The sequence below is a fragment of the Rousettus aegyptiacus genome, unplaced genomic scaffold (genome assembly GCF_014176215.1).
Source record: "Rousettus aegyptiacus isolate mRouAeg1 unplaced genomic scaffold, mRouAeg1.p scaffold_m13_p_6, whole genome shotgun sequence".
NCBI classification, from domain to species: domain Eukaryota; kingdom Metazoa; phylum Chordata; class Mammalia; order Chiroptera; family Pteropodidae; genus Rousettus; species Rousettus aegyptiacus.
Window position 1 is genome coordinate 110474840 of NW_023416309.1, and position 23611 is coordinate 110498450.

General features: G+C 55.6%; 1 protein-coding gene across 3 annotated transcripts; it reads left to right on the plus strand.

The window, feature by feature from the left end:
• Nucleotides 1-872: 872 nt before the first annotated feature.
• Nucleotides 873-23216, plus strand: DNAI2 (dynein axonemal intermediate chain 2). 3 transcript variants are annotated; one of them, XM_016143593.2, is made up of 13 exons: nucleotides 873-959; nucleotides 5388-5581; nucleotides 6946-7107; nucleotides 8173-8294; nucleotides 10661-10803; nucleotides 11804-11917; nucleotides 13558-13697; nucleotides 14614-14736; nucleotides 16834-17057; nucleotides 18985-19120; nucleotides 19639-19785; nucleotides 20609-20833; nucleotides 22520-23216. In XM_016143593.2, the coding sequence occupies exons 2-13, from the start codon at nucleotides 5399-5401 to the stop codon at nucleotides 22604-22606; spliced, it is 1806 nt and encodes a 601-aa protein (XP_015999079.2). In that variant the 5' UTR covers nucleotides 873-959; nucleotides 5388-5398; the 3' UTR covers nucleotides 22607-23216. The 3 variants fall into 3 exon arrangements, with proteins under 3 accessions (XP_015999079.2, XP_036079343.1, XP_036079341.1); XM_036223450.1 differs by having other exon boundaries at nucleotides 883-1018; XM_036223448.1 differs by lacking the exon at nucleotides 873-959 and having other exon boundaries at nucleotides 4603-5581.
• Nucleotides 23217-23611: the final 395 nt, after the last annotated feature.

A 23611-nucleotide genomic window follows, 5' to 3' on the forward strand; every position in this document is an offset into this window, starting at 1 on the left:
CAGCACAGGGCTGGGTGCTCTGCCAAGTCATCTCAGTTGATCCTCCCTGTTATCCTAAGTAATAACCGCCCCCACACACGCACACGCACGTGTGCGCGCATACACACACACACACACACACACACACACACATCCACACACGCTTCGCAGACCAGGAAGCTTGAGTTTTATAAAAGGAAAGTAACACCCAAGGTCACGCTATTAGTAAATGGCCAAGCTGGGGTTCAAACCCATGTGTTCTGGCTCCAAATGCCCTTTTTTTAATTCACATGATCTCACTTTATTGCTTTAACCCCCTGAGAAATTTCATCGTATCCATCCATTCATTCAGCAGACACTTACCACATACTTACCTCGTGCCAACCAAACCCCCAACCCCCACTCTCCATCCTCGCCCTTTGGTCAGACTGAGGGTTCTCCTAGGACATAGGGGGGATGTGGCAGCGGAGGGGAGGCTGGGGCTGTGATTCCCATTTCGTGGTCGAGGACACACTGAGGGAAGGCGTAAACGGCCTGCCAGATCACAAGCAAATGCACAGCAGCGCCGGGCATCACCAGCCAGGGCTCAGGACTTCCGAGATGCTGACTACAGTGTGCATTTTATTTTCTCCAGGTCTTGCTCAGTGCGTATTTGCGGACTTGGATAAGCGCCTTGGCCAAAAGCCCTGAGAAACGTTTATCGTTGGGCTAACTTGATGGATTTTCCTCCTAACTCCAGAGACCTCCAGGAGAGAAAGGAGGGACCCGCGACGTTTCCAAACTGTCGCGGTGGGAGGTCACGTGCTCTGTGTCATCTCCGCGCCGCCCCCTTTGCACCGGTCCGGCCAGGGTTGCTAGGCAACGCATAAACTCCGGGGCTCCGAGCGGTTTGAGAGGCGCTGGCGCCGGAACCGAGGCCCGGGCGCTTCCCCAGCGGCTTCCCCAGCGGCCCAGCGGCAGGAGGAGCGAGTGGCCCCAGGGTAAGGGCGGGAGCAGGCCGTCCGCAGCTGGAGAGGAAAGCGGAGAGTGAAGCCCAGGGGTAATAATCACGGACCGCGCGAGAAAGCCCCGTGGGGCGTCCTTACGGAGACAGCTCTGCCGCGTGGCGGAGGCCAGGACCCGTGCTCACAGCGTCCCCGCCCCACTGGTCCTCGCTCCCTCCCTCCGTACCCCCGAGTCGCAGGACCCTGCAAGCTCTAAACACTTTGTCTCCTGCACCCCCGCTCCCAGGGGTCCTGACGCCATCCGTCTCCCGGTGGCGGAGACCTCTAAAGGGACATAGGGCCTGGGCTGCAGGGGCTGCGGGAGCACAGGCCGGTGAAGAGGGGGACTTGCTGGTGAGAAGGGAGGGATGGGAAGGAAGGAACGGTGCCTGAGCACCATGAGGCGGCAGGTCCTGTAAATAGAGGGGCCAGGGGCTGCCCCAGGGGCACGAGGAAGAGGAAAATGTCGTGTTTTTAACCCGCCGTGGAGTCCAGTCGGGAGGGAAGGCGGCCACCCTTCACCTGCCTCCCTGCTAAGCTCTCCCACCCAGCTCCTGGGTCCCACCTCTCCCCTGCCTCACTCCCAGAGTGGAAAACACTTCATCTTAAGTCATCGCAGCCTCCTTTTCAAGGAATTACTTTGCTCGTTATCATTGCACGAGAGGAGTCTGGCTTTTAAAACTGGTGAAGGTTCCGCTCTGACCTGGGTCGCAGAGATGGCTGCGTTCTTAACGTTAGGACCAGCTCACATCCAGTCCTGGGGATGCTTGTGCTTGGGCCTCACTGCGGAGTTCCTCACGCCCCCTAGGGCTCTAGGTTCCCACGGGTGAGCAGTCTGCCCCCAACACGGCCATGCTGCTCCCGCCTCCCTCTGAAGCCCCTTTGCAGAGAGCGCTGCTTGGGGAAGCCCAGCCTGTGGCCTTGGGCTCACCAGCGGGTGGCGGGAGGGACCTCCTGAGACCCCGGCTCGGACCTTGCCATTCATCTTCATGCACTGCTAGCTGGTGGGAAAGGGCCTGCTCTGGGTCCCTGAATGAGCAGTCTTCCCGTCACGGGGCCAGCCTTTAAATGTCCCCTCTGTCTGCTCCAGATGGAGAACAACGCCTCTGTTCTCACTCCTGGCCGGGCCTTGGGAAGCACCAAGAAGGAAAGCAAAGCTGTTAAAAATGTGATCTGGGCTAAAAAGGCTACTTTTGTCTTCCTGGAATTTCCTCATGCTCTTAAGCCTCCTTGTGTCCCCTAGGAGCTGGCCGCCTCATGGCAATTGTCCTAACAGAGAGAGATAGGCAGTCCGTCATTGCCTGAGTCTGGCAGCCTTGGTTCCTCACAGTGCGCTGGCAGTCGGGGAGGATTTAATTGAATGTGATTCTTTTGCATGAGGCCCTATCCTTGTCCACGTAGAATGAACACATTTGGGCAACATGCTGTAATTTGTGCTTCCGTCCCCACCCTCTGCCGCCCTAAGCCGTTGCATCTGCCCTTCCTGGGCAGAAGAGTTTCTAAACTACAAGAAAGAGGAGGAAATACTGTTTTCTGCGAGTCTGATTCGGGTTGAGTTGTTCTGGGGCTGGGAATGGGAGGCGCGAGGTGGATCTATCTTCAAGGAAGACGTATGTGGATTCTAAGGGGCCTAGGAGTTAACTCTCCACCCCAAACCCCTCACCCCTGCCGCAGCTGCTCCGGGGCCCAAGGCCACCCCAGGAACATGCTTCGAGCCTGCCACACAGCTCTTGGCCCTTCATCTCAGGGGTCAGCAGCTAGGGCTGCTGGTCTGGTTCCTTGCCGCCCTGGAGGCGGGGCGGGGCGGGGGGAGCATTAGATCACTCACATTCCTGGTCCTAATATGTATCTGCGGTGACTGTGAAAAACAGATCGCTAAGCCCTATCCCTAAACAGATGTATAGCTCCGCGTTACAGGAGGGAGCCAGGAGTCTCTATGTTTTGAATGAGCATCCAGGTTCCAGAAACGCCGGCTATGAAATTAAAAACCTTCACTGTAAAACAGGTGTTTCGCAACCCCAGCTGTACGCTGGAACCACCTGCGGACTTTTAAGGTTGCTGCTGAAAGATTCTGATTTCATTTGTCTGCGGTTCAGTCCGAGCAGTGCGAGTTTATAAAGCCCATGTGCAGCTGAGATGAAGAATCACTGCTTTAGAGCCAGCCGTGTCCGGGTCCTGGCTCCGCCTGGACTTAAGGACTGTGACCTTTGACAAGGCACTTCATCTCTCCAGACACCCGCTTCTTCCTCTGTAGAATGAGGGCTGTGACGACTGTTTTAGATACGCAGGCAGAGTGTCTAGAAACGGCATTCACAACACCCGGGGGCCAGTCGGTCTTTATAGATTCTGACACAAATTTTTATCCGATACAAATGTTTTCTCCAAGTCCGTGGCTCGTCTTTTCTTAATGTCTTTTAAGGAGCAAAAGATTTAAATTCTAATGAAGTCCAAGTTATCCCCATGTTTTCTTTTATCTTTCGATACTATATTTAAGATTTTTTTTTCCTAATTGGGGTCACAAAGATTTCTCTCTGTGTTCTTTCCTCTAAATGTTACAGTTTTAGCTCTTACACTTGCACCCTTTTAAGTGAATTTTGTGTGTGGTATGCGGTAGGGGCCTCTGGTCACCCTTTTGCATATGAATGTCCAGTTGTCGCAGAACCATTTGTTGAAAAGACCGCCCTTTCTCCACTGAGTCGCCTTTGATCAAAAATCTGTTGACTGTAAATATAAAGGTTTGTTTTTGAAAACTCAATTCCATTCTATTGATGTATCCGTCTGTCCTTATGCCAATTCCATACTGTCTTGATTATTCATAGTTTTAATAAATATTTGCCGAATGAGTAAGCGAAATAATAAAACTATAATAGGAAAAATAGAGAGCATGCCGTTGGCACTCATAAAACCAGTGAATTCCTAGAAAAGTCTATGTAATTAGATTTTTTTAAAAAAGAAATTGTTTGGGGTGCCCCAGGGGACATTCTTAGGTACAAACTACAGTACAAAGTTGCTTGGTAAAGTGAAGTACTACTGTAGCATTTCTTTTGCATTTCTTCATCTGTTTGCTAAGTTTGGCTATTTGTCTTCGGGTTTTTTTTTTTTTTTACTTAATGCAAGGGATACATCCTCCAAGCATTTTCCTGCCGGGTCCGCTTTTCATTTCAAGTTAGCAACACCTGCTCACAGGTGAGACCCTAAAGGCCTTCAGGTATGGATCCCACCCACCACAGTGAGGCTCTCACAGTTATCTTCCTCACAGCACCCCCTGCCTCTCCCCGACGGCTGGTTTCCTAGGGCTCCATGTAGACCCACAACCTGCGCCCTTGAGAACTTGCCATTAAAGGCACACGTTCCGAGAGTTAGGGGTGCCCGCATGAGGGCAGCTCTGCCCAATGCCACGGTCAACCGACCGCGTCAGATGAGCAGCCGTTTAAGCCACCGAGGAGCATTAATAGACTCCACAGAGTCCGTTAATGTGACGGGAATCAGAGGCGTCAAGGTCTCATTTGGGGTGAATGGAAGAGCAATCGGTGGGACCTGCCCACTGCATTTCTGAGACTCCCAATTAGCGCCAGTGGGAAACCACTTCCCGGCATGGCGTCTGCCCGCCAGCTGGGCTGCTGCGGGAGCGCTGGCATTTCAGCTTCTCAGTGTCCCGAGTGTATCGGGTCTCGGAATGACCGAGTGGCCCAGCCAAGGTCAAGTGGCTGGTGAGCGGCATGGCCGGAACCCAGCCCGCTCTGCGATTCCCCACGGTGCCTTTCGTGACCACACATCAGAGGGCTGCTGGGAGGCCTAATTATTCTGCCCGCAGAGGAAGCGGTCCAGCCTTCTCGCTCAGCCCTGTCCTGGTGGGAGCGATGTGGAAGGAAGAGCCTTCAGCGGGGCCCCCAGAGAGTCGGGGATGAGGGTGGGAGTAAGAGTCCAGTAACCTAGAACTCTGGGAATGGGCGGGAGCATTTCCAGAGAGGCCTGGGCGCCCCCCCATCGGGTCCAGTACGTGTGGCAAGGAATTTAGCCCAACTAATCGCCATTGATGCTTCCCTTTGCCCCAATAAACATGACAGCTCTGTAAAAACTGCATCGTTTGGTGAGTGAGAGCCTTGGCGTCAAGCAGACCAGCCGTACCACTTACTTATTAGCTATGTATTCCGAGCAAGGCGCTCAGAGTTCAAGTAAAATGCGGATTGCGTGGTCCACCTCAGGGCAGGTGTAAGAACTGAGCAGGACAGCGCTTAGCACGTGGTCATTACTCAATGAACGTGTTTTTAAAACGCAGACTCAGCTTCTGGACAAATCCCCTAGGACTCCTCCCCCGCGAGACCAGACTGGGAATCAGGGGTCCCCTCGGTGAGGCCCTTGGGAACCGGAAACAGCCAGGTGGGGCCCCTCAGCGCACCCCCTCCCCCCGTCCCACTCCTGCAGCGGCCGGCGCCATGGAGATCGTGTACGTGTACGTCAAGAAGCGAAGCGAGTTCGGGAAGCAATGCACCTTCTCCGACCGCCAAGCGGAGCTGAACATCGACATCCCGCCCAACCCCGCGCTGGCTGAGCTGTTCATGGAGCGGAACCCCGTGGACACCGGCGTCCAGTGCTCCACCAGCATGTCCGAGCACGAGGTGGGTCCCTGCGCCTTGCCCCCCCCCCGTGAGGGCGTGGCCTGCGTGGCTCCATCCACCTGGAAGCCAGCTAGAGTGACCCAGGGCAGGTGCTGGAAGTGTGAGGGCAAGATCAGGCTGAGACTCGCCACAGAGGCTCACTCACTCGGCAGCGCCACGCGGTGGCCGGGCCAGGGGAATGTCACTCAAGATGTTCGCTCCCCGAGGGCCTCTGGCCTCACCTCTGAGATTCTGATTGGAGTCGTCTTAGGCGTTTGGTACAGGCGGGAGAGGCATTCTGAGGGAGCAGGGATCTCTATCTACGGGCCTCCAAAATGAGAGAACCGGGGGTCCCGTGTCTGTTCAGACCCTCAGAGCTCCCTGCCTGCCCGGACCAGGCGGTCAGCTCCTGATTATGTCAGAACTGCCAGGAGAAAATTAGATTCAAGGAGATGACCCCTTTATGGCGTCTCAAATCAACCGAGTGAGAGGCACATTTGAGTTGCCCGAAACATTTCGTGGGTGATCCTGATAACTCACAGTTCAGACCAACGATGTTTCTCTCTTTCCGGGAGGCCTAACTGCCGTCGCAGGGTCCAGAGAGATTTTGTCCACTGTGTAACCAAACTAGACAAGAAGGCTGCCATGGAGGCCACACCCTGTTAGGGTCTCTGGCCAGCAGCTCCGCCCCGTTAAGACTTCGAAATCGTGAGAGCTGAGAGGGGCGTGGCTGCTTAGTGGGTATGAGGTCTCCCTCTGGCGTCATGAAAAAGTTCAGGAGCTAGAGCGTGCTGACGGCCGCACAGCAGTCTGGATGTCCTTACGGCCACCGAACCGTACACTTGAAATTATTCAAGGTGGTAAAATTTATGCAACGAGGATGTGGCCATAACTTTTTTAAATCGGAGGAGGGGGGAATGGGAAGGCAGCAAAGTGGTAAATTTAAGGGGTGAAAGTGCATCGATACCATCCCCTCTGCGACAGGATGGGCAAAACAAACCCCAACTCTTAATCGTCTCTGTGTTTCGATTCCTGCGCCGGTGTCTATGGTTGGACAGAGAAGGGTCATCTGCTTACTTTTCCTTCGGGATCTCACAGAACAGGTGGGTGGGTTTCTCTGGTCCTTTAGGGTGCAGGTAAGGTCAGAATTAGATGTTCCGTGGTCATCGGCATCAGCGGTACACTGTGGCACTTTCTTGGCTGCCTGTGATCCCCCGAGGACCTGTGATTGGCCACCTTGCTCGTACCTGAGAACACCGCGGCTTTGGCCGAGGGCACCTCGTCGGTGCACCCCGGAACGCTCGGGGGCCCGGGATCCTGGTTTGCAGAAGTGGCTGAACGCCTACGCCGGGACGGCGTCTCCTCACCTGGGGCTCTCCTTTCAGGCCAACACCGAGCGGTTCGAGATGGAGACCCGGGGGGTCAACCACGTCGAGGGGGGCTGGCCCAAGGATATAAACCCCTTGGAGCTGGAGCAGACGATCCGCTTCCGGAAGAAGGTGGAGAAGGACGAGAACTACGTCAATGCCGTCATGCAGCTGGGCTCGGTGAGGCTTTCTTCAGCTCCAGCGTCCGGAGCCCCGGACGTCACGCCGGCTCCCCGCTACGTGTCAAGCCCCAGGTGCAGCTGGTCCTGTGCTCAGCTCCTGCGGTTACTCAGGGGGAGGAGTCCAGCTGCCTTAAGGAAACTTCTGTCTGGGAGCAGGCAGGCAGGACCACATGGCAGACCACAGGGGAAGGTGGAGAGGTGCAGGGGCTACATGGGCTTTAGGAGGAGTCCGAAAAGTGGCCCCCGTGAGCAAAGAGAACCCCAAAGAAACCCCCTCCCTAGCACCCACCTGCCAAGAGGGAACATTCGTGCATTCAGCACACCCAGACCGAGCTTCTCGCCCCTGCCAGGTACAGTAGAGATGGCAAAAAAAAAATGAAATTCACATACATCCTGCCCCGAAGAGTTTATAACCCACCAGATCAAAGACAGATACAGAGATATCACCACGTAAAATAGAAAGAAATACTGTAAGAGAAGGGATTGCCAGCCATTTTGACCTATCAGGAGGGAGAGTCGGTTTCCTACTGAAGGGATCAGGGAAGGCCTCCTGGAAGAGGTGGCACTTGAGCGTGGGCTTTTCCATGCTGGACATTTGGAATAATGGGGAGGGCTCCTCGGGTGCAGGAACCAGGAGATGGGTGCTGCATGTGGAGTCGTTAATACTTCTGTTTGGCTGGAGCAGTAGTTCACCACTTTTTAATTGTTCCCCAACCAGCCTTTGTAAACATTCTTTTCTAACTGCCTACCGCCATAAAATTTTAATGCCATAGGTATACCGTATACCCGTGTACATACTGTGTGTGTGTGTGCATGTATGTCTGTATGTGTATCTATGTATCTGTGCTTTGTGTATAAAAAAGTAGTATTGTTTCACCAGTAATAACCAACAACCAATGTTCACCTTTTTGGGGGGCAGTGTTGTTCCCACTGAAAACGCATGGGCCGGAAGCATGGGAAAGACCACTAGATGTTTCTTGTCCCTCCCAGACTCCATTTCAGCCCTGTTCAGTCTGAAAGGACCTCCCTTTACGGCTAAGAACCCCTGATATATCCTCCTCAGATCATGGAGCACTGCATCAAGCAGAATAATGCCATCGATATCTACCAGGAGTATTTCGATGACGAGGACACGGTGGAAGTGACGGAAGAGGCCCCTTCAGCTAAAACCATCAACGTTTTCAGGTATTTCTATAGTTAGGCAGGGGCTGTCACCTCCGTGGGTGGGTGGGTGCATCCTAACGCGACTCCTTGCTGATCCTCTGTGCTCCAAGCTCGATAAAGGCAAAGCAATAAAGCCCCCAGCAGACAAGAGGTCCCTATCCTGGGGATGGGCCTCGATGGTATAAAGGGAGGACTCTGGGAAAAGACTAAGCATATTTACAAAGCTGTGTACAGGTAGGGTTGATTTGCAGCATGCAGAGTAAGTACAAAGTACAGGACATCAGTAATCTAGCAGCGCTGTGGGCCCCAGGACCCTCGTCCCCCACTGTCACGAGAAGTACACCAGGTAATAACCTCTAAGGATAGCGGTTTGACAACAGGGCTCTGTAGCACAGATGTATGTGCGTGTGAAATCACCGTGTGCCTGGATATTCACTGCAGCGGGCTGTGTGCTGGTCAAAGACGGGACAAAAGCTAAGCGCATCGGAAGGGGGCTGGTTCGAGCAGTTCCAGGACTCCCACACCGTGGAAGCCATGCAGCTGCCAAGACCCACTGAGGATCCTGGGACGTGCCTGGCCCAGTCTCAGCACCAGCAGGAAGGGCCCTTTTCAGACCGAGGGCTGAGTCATGGTGTTTAGAGCAGGACCAATGGCTACCAGCAGGGGGCGCGCGGGAGAGGGGCCAGCATGGGGCAGGGGCTGTCGCTGCTGCAGGGGCCCTGCTGGGGTCTGATCTCACACATGGATATTCAAGCAGAGCGATGTACTAGAAAACATCCCGCCCAACACTGACCCCAGGGAGGGGACGTGCTCAGGGCACCCAGTGAGTGCCAGCCCAGGCTCTGTGTCCTATAATAGCACTCTCAGGGAGGAGTGAAGGGCGTGAAAAACACAGGGAGAGTTATTTTGTGTCCACTTCCATCCCTTCCTTCCGATTACTTCAAGGAGAAAGTCTCATTCTGGGGCCATTAAGTCTTCTAATACTTTGCTAACTCTTGCTCATTCTCCCTCCCCCTTTGCCTTTTAAATTAATCGTTCGTTTGTCAGAGCAGTTTTAGGTCTGCAGCAAAATTCATCAGAAAGAACAGAGAGTTCACGCATAACCTCCCTACCCCCACAGCCTCCTCCACTGGTCACCTTCCCCCCCCCCCCCCCGCAGAGCGGTCCGTTTGTCACAACGATGAGCCAACATTGACACGTCATTATCACCTTGTCTTACTTAGTCTGTTGAGCCTGCTGTAACAAAGCACCATAAACTGGGCAACTCATTAACAACAGAAGTCTGCCCTTCCTCGTTCTGGAGGCGGGAAGCCTGAGATCCGGGTGCCAGCATGGTGGGGTTCTGCACGGTGGGGTCCTGTGCCTGGTGAGGACCCACTTTCTCATTCCTAGATAGGCATCTTCTCTCTGGGAACTCGCATGGCGGAAGGGCGAGGGAGCTCTTCGGAGCTCCACCCGCAAGCCCTGATCTCCTCCCAAAGGCCCCAGCTCCTGACACCATCTCACTGGAGATTAGGTTTCAACACGTGAGTTTGGGGTGGGGGTGGGGGAGACACACACACTCTCAGCCGATAGCGCACCCCAAGCCCATGCTCTACATCAGGACTCACTCTGTATCATACGTTCCACGGCTTTTGACAAAATTACAGTGCGGAACAGTTTCACTGCCCTAAAAACTCCGTGTTCCACATAGTTATCCCTTTCTGCCCGATCATTTCACTGTCTCCACGATTTTGCCTCTCACAGATGTCATGTAGTTGGAATCGGTATTTAGCTTTTCCAGATCGGTTTCTTTCACTTAGTAACGTGCATTAAATTTCCATCATGTCTTTTCATGGCTTGATAGTTCATCTATTTTTAATGCTGAATAATATTCCAGCGTAAGGATGGACCACAGTTTATCCATTCAACCACTGAAGAACATTCTGGTCGGTTCCAAGTTTTAGCAATTAATAACAAAGCTACTAGAAACATAAGTTTATAGGTTTCGTGCAGGGTTTTGTGTGGGCAAAAGTTTTTGACTCGTTTGGGCGAATACCAAGGAGCATGATTGCTAACTTCCTCGCCCTTCTTCTTATTTTAATATTAATGGGAAATGGAGCCTCAGGCTCAGAACTTTCAGCAAAGAAGAACAGCAGCCTAGAATTTAATCTTTTGTTTCCAGCGTTTTAATTTTTATGATTAGCTTTTATTTATGGCTGGCGAGATCGGGTTTTCCAACTAAGGGAGTTGTGTAATCTTTGTTTTTAAAATCAATTTCTCTGCGTGAATGAATGTTTAAGTATGCTTAAACATGTTTGAATATTTAAAAGAAAAAAATGTAGTAAATAGGAAATGTGGGGAGCCTTTCACGCCAGTCTTCTTCCCTCTTGCTCTTCCCCCTAAAGGGATCCCCAGGAAATAAAGCGGTCGGCCACACACCTCTCTTGGCACCCCGATGGCAACAAGAAGTTGGCAGTGGCGTATTCTTGCTTGAATTTTCAACGGGCACCTGAAGGCATGAGCCACGATTCGTACATCTGGGACCTGGGTGAGAAGCAGAGGGGCCCCCGTGGCCAGGGGAGGCAGAGGGAGTAGGGCAGAGGCCCGCGAAAGCATGAAAGCCCCAGAGAGGACGGCTGGCCGGCAGGAGCAGCAGGCAGGGGGCTGTCACAGGGAGGGGCCAAGGACGCGGGAGGAGGCCTCTCCTCTCTTCCCTGTTGGGGTTCAGGCGCAGCCAAGCCGAGCTAAATCGGGGAGCAGGAAACACATTTCATTTTCAGATCCAGCATCCGGGCATTCAAGACCAGACCCCGCAAAGTCCCCCATTCTGGACCCCTCGAGAGTATACCGGATAGAGTCCCTAGCAGACTGGGAAGGGACTCGAAGGGGAAGGGAGGGGGCTCGCCTCTGCCCCATATCTCCTGGTGCTTGTCCTTCCTTCACGGCCAGTAGGGGCCGCGTGACCATCTGAGAGGGTGGACCATTGTTGACAGAGGAGCCCGCTCCCAGGGCAAAGCCAGGACAAAGCCTGGCAGGTAGCAGGCGATGGTGGGCAGCAGGCTCTCAGACGTTCTTCATTGTCGTCATCATGTGAATAAACGTAGCCCCTTGTTAGTAGGTGTAGGTGCCAAGCGCAGAACCAAGCACTCTACGCTCTGAGCAGCTCAGCGCAGCCACCCCGAGGGGCGGGCTCCATTGTTATCCCCAGCGCACAGACCAGTGTGCAGAAGTCAGGGAAGAGCGACTTTATGTAAAAGCTTTAGGGTCGAAATTTCGTTCCATCCCAAACCTGGGAAGTGGACAAGAATTCTAAGTATATACACACACAAAATCCCGATCCCCAAGACTGAACCATTAGAAGAGATTCTGGCCACCAGGGGCCAACGATTGCCGCTTAGAGAAAGGTTCCGGGTTCTCCGGGCCCTCCCCCATCCCCTCTGTCCCCCGCCCCCCTCCACTCCCCACCTAGAGAAGGAGTCAAATGGTTTGGCCGGGCCCTTTTCTTTCCAGGCCTGGCAAGATTTTTTTTTTTTTTTTCTGCTTTATAGAAAACCGTAACAAGCCTGAGACTGTCCTGAAGCCATCTTCTCCTGTTGTCACCTTGGAGTACAACCCCAAAGATTCTCACGTGCTCCTAGGAGGCTGTTACAATGGGCAGATCGGTAAGAGGGACCAGGGGGCTTAACTAGCAACCGCCTCGATGAAAAGACCTTTCTCACTGGGCGAGCTCCGAGTCCAGTGGAATACAGACGGCCTTGCAAAGTGGGGTCTTCCGGGGAGCCAGCCGACAGGTCAAACGATGACAAGCCTTTGGGCAGGAGACAGAGAGCTCCAGCCCACCCCACCCCCCATTCTGTGGCTGCCAGGCCGCTGGTTTTCACCAGCAGCCGCAGAGTGTAGGATCTTAAGTAAGCCAAGTGAAAATGCAACAGGCTCGCTGTTCTTAGCGCGATTCGGCAGTTCTTCTCCAATCGGCACTGTCTGGATTGTTGCAAGAACTTTGGGTAATTTCCAGAGCTCTGAAAAAGTTGGTTCTGACCATTTTTTTGTCAGTTTTCTCACTGTATGGTCTTGCCTGCCCTCCACCTCTGGCCCTGAGGCAGCCGGACACCCCAGGCCAGACTCAAGGGGGCGTGGGAAGGGTCCCCACCCTCCTTCCTTTGCAGGCTCCCTCACCTCTCCTCCTTCCTCTGGGGCGTAGGGGCTGGAATGGCTGGGTAACTTCTCCTGGCCCCCCGAGGCCTCCAACGCCCCTCTCAGACCTGCTGCCTCCTTCCCGAAGCGCCCATAAATCTCCCTGCCAAACTACCTGGATGCCAGGGCTCTAAAGGAAGGAAGAAAAGCCACTTCGCCATGATTTATGCAGGAGCCTGCCTCGCTCATTATTCATAACCCCTTTCCGCGGTTTCTCACACCAGCTCAGACCAGCCGGGCTCTGACTCTGACGGTCTGTCTGCTGCCTGCAGGCGCCGCCTTGGCCGAGCAGTGCCATCTTAATCTTGGTCCGGGGCAAACGCTTCAGGCTTGGATTCTTTAAATCGGCACCTAAGGATCAACTACTTTTGTCGTTGTTTCGCAAAGCCAATCTTTCCTAGACACAGCGCTGAGCCACAGAGCGGGTGGGTCCTTGCCGTCCACTTGTGGGAAAACGAAAACAAAGCTTATTAGGACGAAAAGTAGAGGAGCTTCGAGTCCTTCCTGGCCAAGCGGGAGCGGTGAAGCACCGTAAGGGCTCAGAGTAAAGTGTAAAGCTCCTTCCACGAGGTTCCCCCCCCCCATCACAGGCAGCAAAGATATAGAGGATAAAAGGGAATAGTTTATGCAGCAGCAGCAGAGAGTCGCCTAAACCTCCTACTTTCGAGAGCCTTCTGCTGAGGTGGAGGTGCACCTCTCTCTTTGCCTGACTCACTCCATCCCAGGCTCATCCTTGGTCTTGGGTCCCTTCTCGCTTCCTCCAGGAAGCCTCCCCTGACTACACCCCCCCAGAGCAATAGCAACACAGGCTGCAATTGCGGGTCCCCTTCCTGCCTCCCCGGGACTGTGCCGGTCCCATTCGCTGTGGTTTCTGCGGGGCCCAGGATGGTACCCCACACGTGGCAGGGGCACAGCGGAATGAACGAAGCCTAGACTCTGGGGGGGGGGGGTCTTTCCTCAGCGATCCTTTGGGGGCTTTGGGGGCTGGTGGAAATTCCGGCTGGTTTGAACCTAACCCTGATTCTAGAAAAAGAACCCCCACATGCCTGCCGAAGCTTCTCCCTCCAGGGAACGCAGCCCGGGTCACTGTTCGCCTTCTCCCCGCCAGCCTGTTGGGACACCCGCAAAGGCAGCCTGGTGGCAGAGCTGTCCACCATCGAGTTCAGCCACCGCGACCCTGTGTACGGCACCATCTGGCTGCAGTCGAAGACGGGCACTGAGTGCTTCTCGGCGTCCACGGACGGGCAGGTACCCTCAGGCCGCGTGCCACAGGGGGCTGGGGTAAAGGGAACTGGTGGCCACTCCCGGTTCCCACAATCGCCTGGGAGCATTTGTTTTTGCATCTTGTTTACAAGTTAAAAATACACATGAAACAAATTCCAGAAGGTACAAGCGGGCAGACAGCGACAGGCTTCCTCCCACCTCCGCCCACAAGCCTCGCCCGGAGTCACCCTCCCCATCGACACTCAGCCCCGTCAGCTTCGTCGGCTTCCTATGGCCGCCTTCCGGGCCGGCCTCCGCCTACAGAGGCACACACATCTCTCTTCTTCGCTTTCTTTTTTGCACACTTACACGTTGGTCCGCACCCGATGGTCTTCATTTAGTATATCTGGGAGATGATTTCATATCGCACAAAGCACCGCCCTCACGCCTGTTGAGGATTACCTTGAGTGCGCCATAATTTATTTAAGTGAATTTTAATATTTCGTCTTTACCGAAAAACGTAGCGGAGAGTGTATTTGTCCGTAGACCACCAAACCCACGGGAAGCTGCCTCTATGGCAGGCATTCCTGGCGTGGGACTTCTGGATCACAGCACATGTGTGTTTACGATGCTGCCTTCGCTGGCCGTGCCCTGGGGGAGCCCTTACAAATCCAGGTGCTGGGGCTCGCACCTGATGGTCTTGATTCGGTAGGTCTGGGGTACGGCCCCGGCATCTGGATTTTATGACACTTGCTCGTGACTCTGATGACCAGGCAGGTTTGTCACTGTGGGCCAGAGCAGTCACCATCAAAGTGTGTTTGTTCCTATGGGTTGCCAGTAGCCTCTGCCTCACACCCTTTGACCCCCGTGACTGGCCCCGGGGAGTTGGAGGGTATGAGAGGGATGCGAGCCAGGGGACTCGCAGGGCCTCGGGTCTCAGGGTTGCCCCTCCTCCCGTCAGGTCATGTGGTGGGATATTCGGAAGCTGAGCGAGCCCACCGAGGTGGTGGTCATGGACATCACCAGGAAGGAGCAGTTGGAAAATGCCCTGGGGGCCGTCTCCCTGGAGTTCGAGTCTACCTTGGTGAGTGGCCCTTCCTCCTCCTCCCCTGGCTTCCACTGCTGGGGCAGCCAGAGCCAAGGGCAGGCCAGGGCTGCTGTACCAGATGCTCGTGGACCCCAGGCCGGCCGCCTACCTTGGGCGCTGCTCCAGGGAGCATCATCCAATGCGGCCTTTATAGCAACTTTCCAGAAGGGGGCAGCAAAGCCTCTTGAGGAAGGAGACCATTCTAATGCCCAAGAAGTCACTGTTGGGCTCCTAGGACGCTTGCCCGGGACCAAGCTAAGACGGCCAGGCTTAGCCTCTGCCTTGCGTGGGACCCTGGGCTGGTCCCTTCACTTCCTGTAGGGGAGGAAGAGGCGTCGGAGAAGGAAATGAGATCAGAGGAGACTGGTAGGAAAACCACAGCCAGGGCTTAATTATAGCGTTTAGTAACTGAGAAGGAACAGCAAACAAATATCAAGGTGGAGCGGTAATGTGACTGTGCCAGAGGAGGGAAGGTTCTGGAAGCAGCAAATGAAGGCTCCCTCCGAGTCAAGGCGACAGCTTTCTCAGATGACTCTGGGCTGGGTCTGGTTCCTGGTCCATGTCTCACCGAAGGCTGGGCCCGGCTCTCCTGCAGGACCCTCTCTGGTTTGCCCCCAGGTCAGGTGACATCAGCCCTAGGCCCCTGGGAGGTGGAGGCATTCTGGCCTCACTCCCACCCTGGGAGTCCTCACCTGTGGCCTTGCAGACAGTGCCTATGGGGCGAGGCGGAGGACAATTTAAGGGCATAGGGGTCAGGGCGGGGAGGACTCAGAAAAACATTCTGTCCTGGAATCTGGGATTTTTAGGCCAAGTGCTAGACGGAATGACTATGCCACCATAACCCCCCCCCCCCAGTGCCTGTCACCGAGTGCACACTGCGTGCTGGACACTTGTAACAGCCTTACATGACAAGCTTGCGTAACTGCCCGTGACCCTCTTGTGAGGTCATGTTATCATCCCTGCTTCACTCAGATAAACACGGCGAGTCTTCATGAGGTTAAGTCATGTCCTCTTAGAACCGGAGGCTGGGGCTCAGATCAGGGCTCTGCCTCCAAGGGCCAGGCTCTCCGGAGGTCTCGGGCTGGAGGCGCGACAGGCCGCCCGGGGCCGGTGCCTTCTCCGCCTCGCTGGCTGGCAGGGGCCCTGCCATTTACGCGATCGCTTCTCTGGGCCCCTCAAGCTGTGTCTCTCTTCACGTTCCTTTAATCCCCAACTTGTAGCCCAGTTATTTATTTTTTTTTTAATTGTGATTTAAAAAAACACAGCACATAAAATTTACCATCTTAACCATTTTTCAGTGTACGGTTCAGCGGTGCCAAGTACGTTCACACTGCTGTACAACAATGGGCAGAACTTCTTCGTCTCACAAAACTGAAACCCCGCACTGTCCCTGTGACACGGCTCCCCATGTCCCCCTCCCCCGGCCCCTCCTACTTCCTGTCTCTATGAACCCGCCTCCTCCGGGTACCTGGATGGAGTCTCTTTGTGACTCGCTTATTTCACTTGGCATAATCCCTCCAGGCTCATCACATCATCACAGGTGTCCTAGGCGGGATAGTGTCCCCTCGTATGGATAGACCACATTTCGTCTGTCCATTCGTTCATACACGGACGCTGGGGTTGCTTTCTCCTCTCGGCTGTCGTGAATGTCGTTGCCATGAACTCGGGTGGACACGGGAGCCCAGTTTTGCAGGGAGCGGCTGGAGGGGTGTGTGGGCTCTCCTAGACACGTCTTACATTACTCATTCAATAATTTACTTTATCCGTAAACAGATATTCAGGGTCTTTCTGTGGACACAATAGTGCTAAATGAAGAAGGCCGGCGATGAGGGTCTCCAGGGACTAGAATAGTCGGCGGGGGGGGGGGGTGGGCGCCAGGAAGGGGTGCTTCATCAGCGTGGGGCCCCTGAGCAGGTCCTGAGGAAGGGTGGGACCCAATGAGCGAGGTGGAGGCGGGGGCAGCTTCCGGGAGCAGATGGGGCACAGCCCAAGCAGAGGGGCCCGGCAAAGGCCCGCCCCAGAAGGCTGCTCGCCCACCAGGCCCCGAGCTGACAGTTCACGGAGCCTTCCGCTCCTGCGTTACCGCCCCCGCAGCCGACCAAGTTCATGGTGGGCACCGAGCAAGGCGTCGTCATCTCCTGCAACCGCAAGGCCAAGACGCCGGCCGAGAAGATCGTGTGCACCTTCTCCGGCCACCACGGCCCCATCTACGCTCTCCAGAGAAACCCGTTCTACCCGAAGAACTTCCTGACCGTCGGCGACTGGACCGCCCGCATCTGGTCCGAGGAGAGCCGCGAGTCGTCCATCATGTGGACCAAGTAAGCGGGCGGATGGGGCGACGGAGGGATGCGGGAGGGTGGAGGGGACACAGGGCCCAGCCCCGGAGTCGCCTGAGCCTTCGTGTGTCCACCTGTAAAATGGAGAAAACACCCCGTCACAGACACCCAGGCTCCTACTAGGAAGCGGCTCGATTTAGCCACTTTGCAAAGGAATGTGCTTCGAAGGGCCGGAGGTGGTAACCGCGGCCACGGGTTAATTTTCATGGCCCGCAGGACAACCCAGGGTGTAGGCAGCCTTGCTCTTTTGTGTGCGTGAGGGATCCGAGCTCCAGGGAGGCCAAGCCCCTTGCTCCTGGTCTCCCGACGTTGTGGATACTCAGGTCGCTCTCACCTCTTAGCTGTCGTGAATAAAGATGCTGTGAGCAGAAGTGCACAGTGCAGCCCAGTTTTGCAGGGGCTTGTGGCCTCTCCGAGACCCACGTTTTTACCTTATCCGTTCAGTGATTTATCCGTACGCAGACATTCGGGGTCTTTATGGCGAAACGCCCAGCGGACACAGTTTTTTGACGAACCTCCACACTGTTTTGCACAGTGGCTGTACCTGCTGACGCTCCCACCAGCAGTGAATGAGGGCGCCCGCCACATCCTCGCCAACACTTCTAATGATGCCATCGTGGCAGGCGAGGGGCCACCTCACTGCGGTTTCGATTTGCTTTTCCCTGATGATTAGCGATGCCGGGTACCTTCTCATGTACCTGTTGGCCATTCGTATGTCTTTTTTTTTTTTTTTTTTTTTTTTGAGAAATGTTTGTTCAGGTCACTTGCCCGTTTTTAAATTGAGTTCTTTTGGAGTTTTTGTTGGTTCGTTTTGCTTTCATTTTTATTTTTTGCTATTGAGTTGTATGAGTTTCTTGTGTATTTTGGTTATATTAACCCCGTATTAGATAGATAGTTTGCAAATATTTTCTCCCATTCCAAAGGTTGTTTTTTCATTTCGTTCACTGTTTCCTTGGCTGTGCAGAAGGTTTTTCATTTGATGCAGTCCCATTTGTTTATTTTCGCTTTTGTTTTCCATGCTTTCGATGTCATATCCAAAAATTCATTGCCAAGACCAATGTCAAGGAACGTTTTCCCTGTATTTTCTTCTGGGAGCTTTATGGTTTCAGGTCATATGTTTAAGTCTTTAATCCATTTTGAGTTGATTCTTTTCCTTCCTTCCTTCCTTCCTTCCTTCCTTCCTTCCTTCCTTCCTTCCTTCCTTCCTTCCCTCCCTCCCTCCCTCCCTCCCTCGCTCCCTCCTTCCTTCCTTCCTTTCTTCCTTCCTTCCTTCCTTCTTTCCTTCCTTCCTTCTTTCATTTTATGGTGACATTGGTTAATGAAATCCGGTAAGTTTCAGCCGTACGTTTTAACGGTAAGGCATATATATATATCTACACTGTGTGTTCGCCTCCCATAGTGAGATTTCTTTCTGTCACCACATATTTGACCCCTTTTACCCCATCTACCTCCCCCTTTGACTTGATTATTGTGTGTAGTGTAAGATAAGTGTCATTCCTCTCTGCAGAAATCTCTGAAAATCTAGGTTAAGCCAAGTGGGATGTATAATGCTCTCCGAATCTCAACAGTATGAACTTTTCTGGGCACACCCTTCTCTGACTCTTCTCAAGGAGTCTCACGACTGGGGCACTGGGCCCCGACCTGACCGGGGACAGGGGCCCGTTCCCTGGGGTTAGCTGTGGAGGAAGGCCAGTGGCCAGCCCGCAGGAAAGACCACCTCGGAGCCCTTTGAAGTGCAGCCTCTGAGCTGAGACCTGGAGCAGGCCAGGGGGGCGTGGCCAGAATTCAGCCGTGAGGAAGAACTTCTTGCCCTGCAGCGAGCAGGGGGTGCTGGGTGAGCAGAGCGGGGGCTCAGCACCCACGGGGTCCCTCCCAGCCACTGTGGTCCCTGACTGGTGGCTCCCCACAGGTACCACATGGCCTACCTCACCGACGGCGCCTGGAGCCCAGTAAGGCCGGCAGTTTTCTTCACCACCAAGATGGACGGGACCTTGGACATCTGGGACTTCGTGTTCAAGCAGTGTGACCCCGCCCTCAGCTTGAAGGTCACGTGCATTGCCCTCCCCATGTGTCCAGGCCCTCAGGCCCTGGTGCCACAGCATACTTTCGGGGCGGGGGCGAGGGGGGGGGAATTAAAAAAGAAGAAAAAGCAGTTGCCTGGCCTCTCCTCCCCCTAGAGCTAGTCCTTCGGAAGCCTGGGGTGTGGGCCCCCAGTGGCAACTGGTCCAGTCCAAGAGGATGTTGTCATAGTAACATAGCCAGAGCTGAGTCCCACTGGCTGGGCCCATGGACGGCATGGGGTTCGGGAAAGCGCAGGAAGAATGGGGGGCTGCCCCGAAGGGGTCAGGGCAGGAGGGTGAGGCGGGAGACGAGGCCAGAGCCAAGGGTCTTGGCAGCCAGTCTCAGGGTGTGGGTCAGGGAGGGGCGGGAGGGTGTCACCGGGGGCATTCGAGCTGGGTCATTTGGCTAAGCCTCCCCATGAACCGGGTGCTCAGACAGACAAAGGCTTACCTTGCTTCTCGCTCTCCTCCCTGACCTGGGAATGTCCGCCCGCCCCCAGCAGGTGTGCGACGAGGCCCTCTTTTGCCTCCGGGTGCAGGACAGCGGCTGCTTCATCGCCTGTGGCTCCCAGCTGGGGACGACCACGCTGCTGGAGGTCTCCCACGGCCTGTGCACCCTCCAGAGGAATGAGAAGAACATAGCTTCCTCCGTAAGCATCGGTTCGCTTCTGGACCTGGCCCCTGGCCGAGCGGGCCGTCGGAGAAGCACACAGGGCCCCTTTCTCTCACGCCTCCCCCAACCCTCAGGACACGGGTGGACGTTTAGGGGAGGCAGCAGTGGCGTCCTTAAACGAGTGCTGTAAGTGGGTGTTGTGATGTCAGAATCCTCCCCAGCTTAACCACTCAGTGGCTACGTGGCCTCGGGCAGGTCCCTTTACCTCTCCAGGCTTCAGTTTCTCAGCTGTCAATCAAAGTGGTTTAACTAGCTCAGCTTGTCTAGTTTCAAACAATATACATACATATATATATTTGCAGCAGAATCTGTCACATGAAGGCCTAGGAGACTGCCAATAGAGGAGACAGATGGAGACTGGGAGACTGCCCTGGGGCAGGGGCGCTGGGGAGCTGGGGGACCAAGATCGGTCACCGCACCTCACTCCAGTGCGTGGCCCTGGAGGCACCTCCCCAGAACCGTGGGGTACACTGTGGAGCTGAAAACCCCTGGTGCTGAGACCTGGGAGACCCTCCTGGCTCTGCCTGAGACTGCGGCCCCCGCGACGAGCTGGTCCTCCACGGGCCCGGGGCTGCCATGTCGCACGACTCCAGAGGGCGGCCTTCCCACAGTTGTCCCTGTCCTTGGAACCAAGTGACTTGTCATCCCTGTTCCCATCTCCGATCTAGCCATCCTTTCTTGCCATTAGCCCTGACCTCTTTGGGGGCCGCTTCGAGTTGAGCAAGGAGAACCCGGTTTGGTCCCTGTGCTGGGAGCCCCAGCCCTCTTCCCACAGGCCTCTCTGTCCCTGTGTGCCCCAGATATTTGAGCGTGAGACCCGGCGGGAGAAGATTCTGGAGGCCAAGCACCGGGAGATGCGGCTGAAGGAGAAAGGCCGGACGGAGGGCAAGGACGAGGAGCTGAGGGAGGAGGAGCCCGCCGTGGACCTGGAGGGGCTGGTCAGCAAGGCCGAGGAGGACTTCTTCAACGTCATCTTCTCGGAGCTGAAGAAGAAGGAGGCCGCAGCCATGAAGAAGTCCAAGCTCGTAGGGGCCTCGAGCAGGGGCCGGGCGGGTGGGGTGGGAGCCTCCTGGGTGACCTTGAGCAAGGAGCCTCACCAGGCGGACCTTAATTTGTCCATCTGGCAGATGGGAGGAGTTACTCACTTCCTCCGAGGACTCCTAAGCCTCCAGTCGGCAGGAGCCGTGCTCCATGTTCTGCAGAATCCTCCCTCCCTACCACCGCAGGCGCCTGGGACATGCCTGGGACCCGCCGAATGAGGATAGGGGCTAAGTGAGGCGTCGGATAAGCATGAGCCTCGAGGCCCGTGGAGCAGGGGGCTGCACAGCCGCGCCGTGCGGAGGGCGTCCTGCTCGCTCCGTCTGGTGTCGGGGATGAACTGTGCTGAGCTCACGTATCCACGGCCCCAGCTCTAAAGCACTCACAACTGGGCCGGGCACTCCACCTCTTGGTCCCTTAATTTTTATCCGGAAAACAAGGAGATTAGTTAGCTCTAAAGATGGTGTCCGGTCACCTTCCGGGCCCTCTTCTGTAACAAGGGTCAGAGGAAGAAAAGGACCTCGTCAGTCTAGGTCAGTGCCTTTAGGGCCCCACAGGTAAGATGCCAAGATGGGGAAGTTCGAAAGAGCAGCATCGAAGGGCAAAGGAAGGACAAGCAAGCGCGTGCCCACATCTGCCCTCTAAGCGAGACCGGCCGCAGCGTTTGGGTGCAAAACGAAAAGGCAGGGCCTCCTGTTTGAAAAGTCTTGAGAATTTCAAGACAATGACAGCAGCACGTGAAAGCAAGTGTGGGCCCTTGTAAGCACAAGTCACGTGTGACCGCACAGGGCACCCACTCGGGAGGCCGGCCCTGAGTGCAGGAGCTGCGTGGCAAGTTCATGGGCACCGATGGAAGTGGCCAGGGGGACGGAGGATGGGTGAGCGCACAGAGAGGCTGAGTGGTCCCGTCTCTGTCTCCCTCTCACGGGGTCTAGGGGCAGGCTGAGATTTCACGGGCACATTTTGCTTTTGAACGTCTTCGGATATGAGTGGCTTTATCCTCTGTGTGGTACAGGTGGGGCAGAGTGCTCCCTCCACTTACAGCAGGGGCAAGACTGGACCCTTAGCCCTGGCATCCCCCGCCCCTGGGCCCTCCAGCCTCCCAGAAGGCGATGCCTGCATTGGCCACCTTCCACAGAGCAGCGGAGCTCACAGACTCTGCCCTTGGGGCTGGAGGTCCCCAAAGGTGTTCCTCACAGCAGCTCGAGCACACTAGACGGAGAAGCTGAGCCTCGGAGGGGTTTTCGGGTTCACAGAACTTGACCCCCTCCCCCTCCTGCCCCCACGCACTTCCTGTCTCTCTCCTAATCTCTGCCCTTGGCCAGAAGTTCTGGGGACAGAGCTTTAGAAAGCACTGCTGTGTCCTTACGCGCACTGTTTCTCGTCTCAGCCACAGCCCTCTGAAGAATTGGGTCCACTATGCAGGTTGAAGGGGACCAAGGAGACTCAGGAGGAGTTAGCCGAGGTCACCAGGCAGCAAGTGGCAGAAACAGGACTTGGTCCTGAGCCTGTCGGATGCACCTGCCAAGCCCGCCGTCCACGGCCTCGCGGCCTTGGCCCTAGCACCCAGGCCTCGGCCATTTGGCTGCTTTTGGCCTCAGGGGGTGAACTTCCCGGGGCACAGGGGAGGCCTGCCCCCCCACCAACAATTCAGCTCTCCCTCTCCTTTGCAGAAACAGCGAAAGCCGGAGACGGATGAAAACGCAGAGGGAGAAGAAGAGGCGGAAGAAGAAGGGGGTGCCGAAGAGACCCCCGCCTAGAAGGCCGGCCTGGCCTGCAGCCCCCCGGCCCCGCCAGCCGCGCCCGCATCTCCCACCTCTTGGCACTGCCCTGATTTTACAAGTGGGGGGCTGAGCTCCTCATTAAAAAGTGTCCCTGGGGGGGACCCAGCCCCCATGACCCACAAATCGCAGGCCCACATTGCCTCACTGAGCCCAGCACTCCCTAGCGACCACTCGGAGAGAGAAAAGGGACGGGGCTGTCCTCTGAGGTGGGTGGCCCGTCTCGGCCACCTCGGCCACCTCCACCGCAGGTCCCTCGCAGCCTGGCCCTGCACGTCCCCTTCGATTCCGCTTCTCAAGGGCCTGCCCGCTGCCGTGTTCCTCGCTGGACTTGCCACAGCCACGGCAGGGCCCCGGGCAGGGCTGGCGGGGGACGAGGGGGTCACTCCTTCTCCCTTCCTGCCCCTGCCCCTCCACATACCACCCAGGCACAGAAAGCTTGTCCACTCTGAGATGGGTCCCCGGGCAACTCCTCCAGGCTCATTTACCTCCCAGAGGGTGAGAACAGATCAGTGACTCGAGCTTGGTTATTCTCGGGCTCTGCGAGCTTCCTGTTCTCTGGATTCTTACAAAATTAAATGAAGAACAACTGCACTAACCCTTAGCGCTTACTATGCAGCCTGCGCTGCAAGCTTCTCACTCTGTCCTGTGCAAATCCTTTTACAAGTCCTTGGAAGGTGTGTGCTCTGATTATCTTTACAGCGGAGGACACAGGCTCTGAGAGAGATGTGGGGACTCGCCCAGGCCTCCGGGGTGAGTGAGGGGCAGAGCGGGCAGAAGGCTGGGCAGCTCTCACCCGAACCCTGCGCGTCGGTCACCTGTAGACCAGGCGCTGGGCAGGGCCTGCGGGGCTCCAGCGGGCTGGCCTGAAACCATGGCCCAACAGGGCATTCGGTGACCATTGCTAGGAATGTCACCTCAAACCAGCTTTGCACCAGAAGAAGTCCCCAACCACCGTTCATTCGATGGGTGTCAGGTGGCCCT

Bases quoted from the DNA above. Each gene is read 5' to 3' on its own strand.
- DNAI2 (XM_036223448.1), top strand. From the start codon at position 5,219: ATGAACGTGTTTTTAAAACGCAGACTCAGCTTCTGGACAAATCCCCTA. The intron at 13,698-14,613 runs GTACCCTCAGGC...TCCTCCCGTCAG, and splicing joins CGGCGTCCACGGACGGGCAG to GTCATGTGGTGGGATATTCG. The intron at 20,834-22,519 runs GTAGGGGCCTCG...TCTCCTTTGCAG, and splicing joins CCATGAAGAAGTCCAAGCTC to AAACAGCGAAAGCCGGAGAC.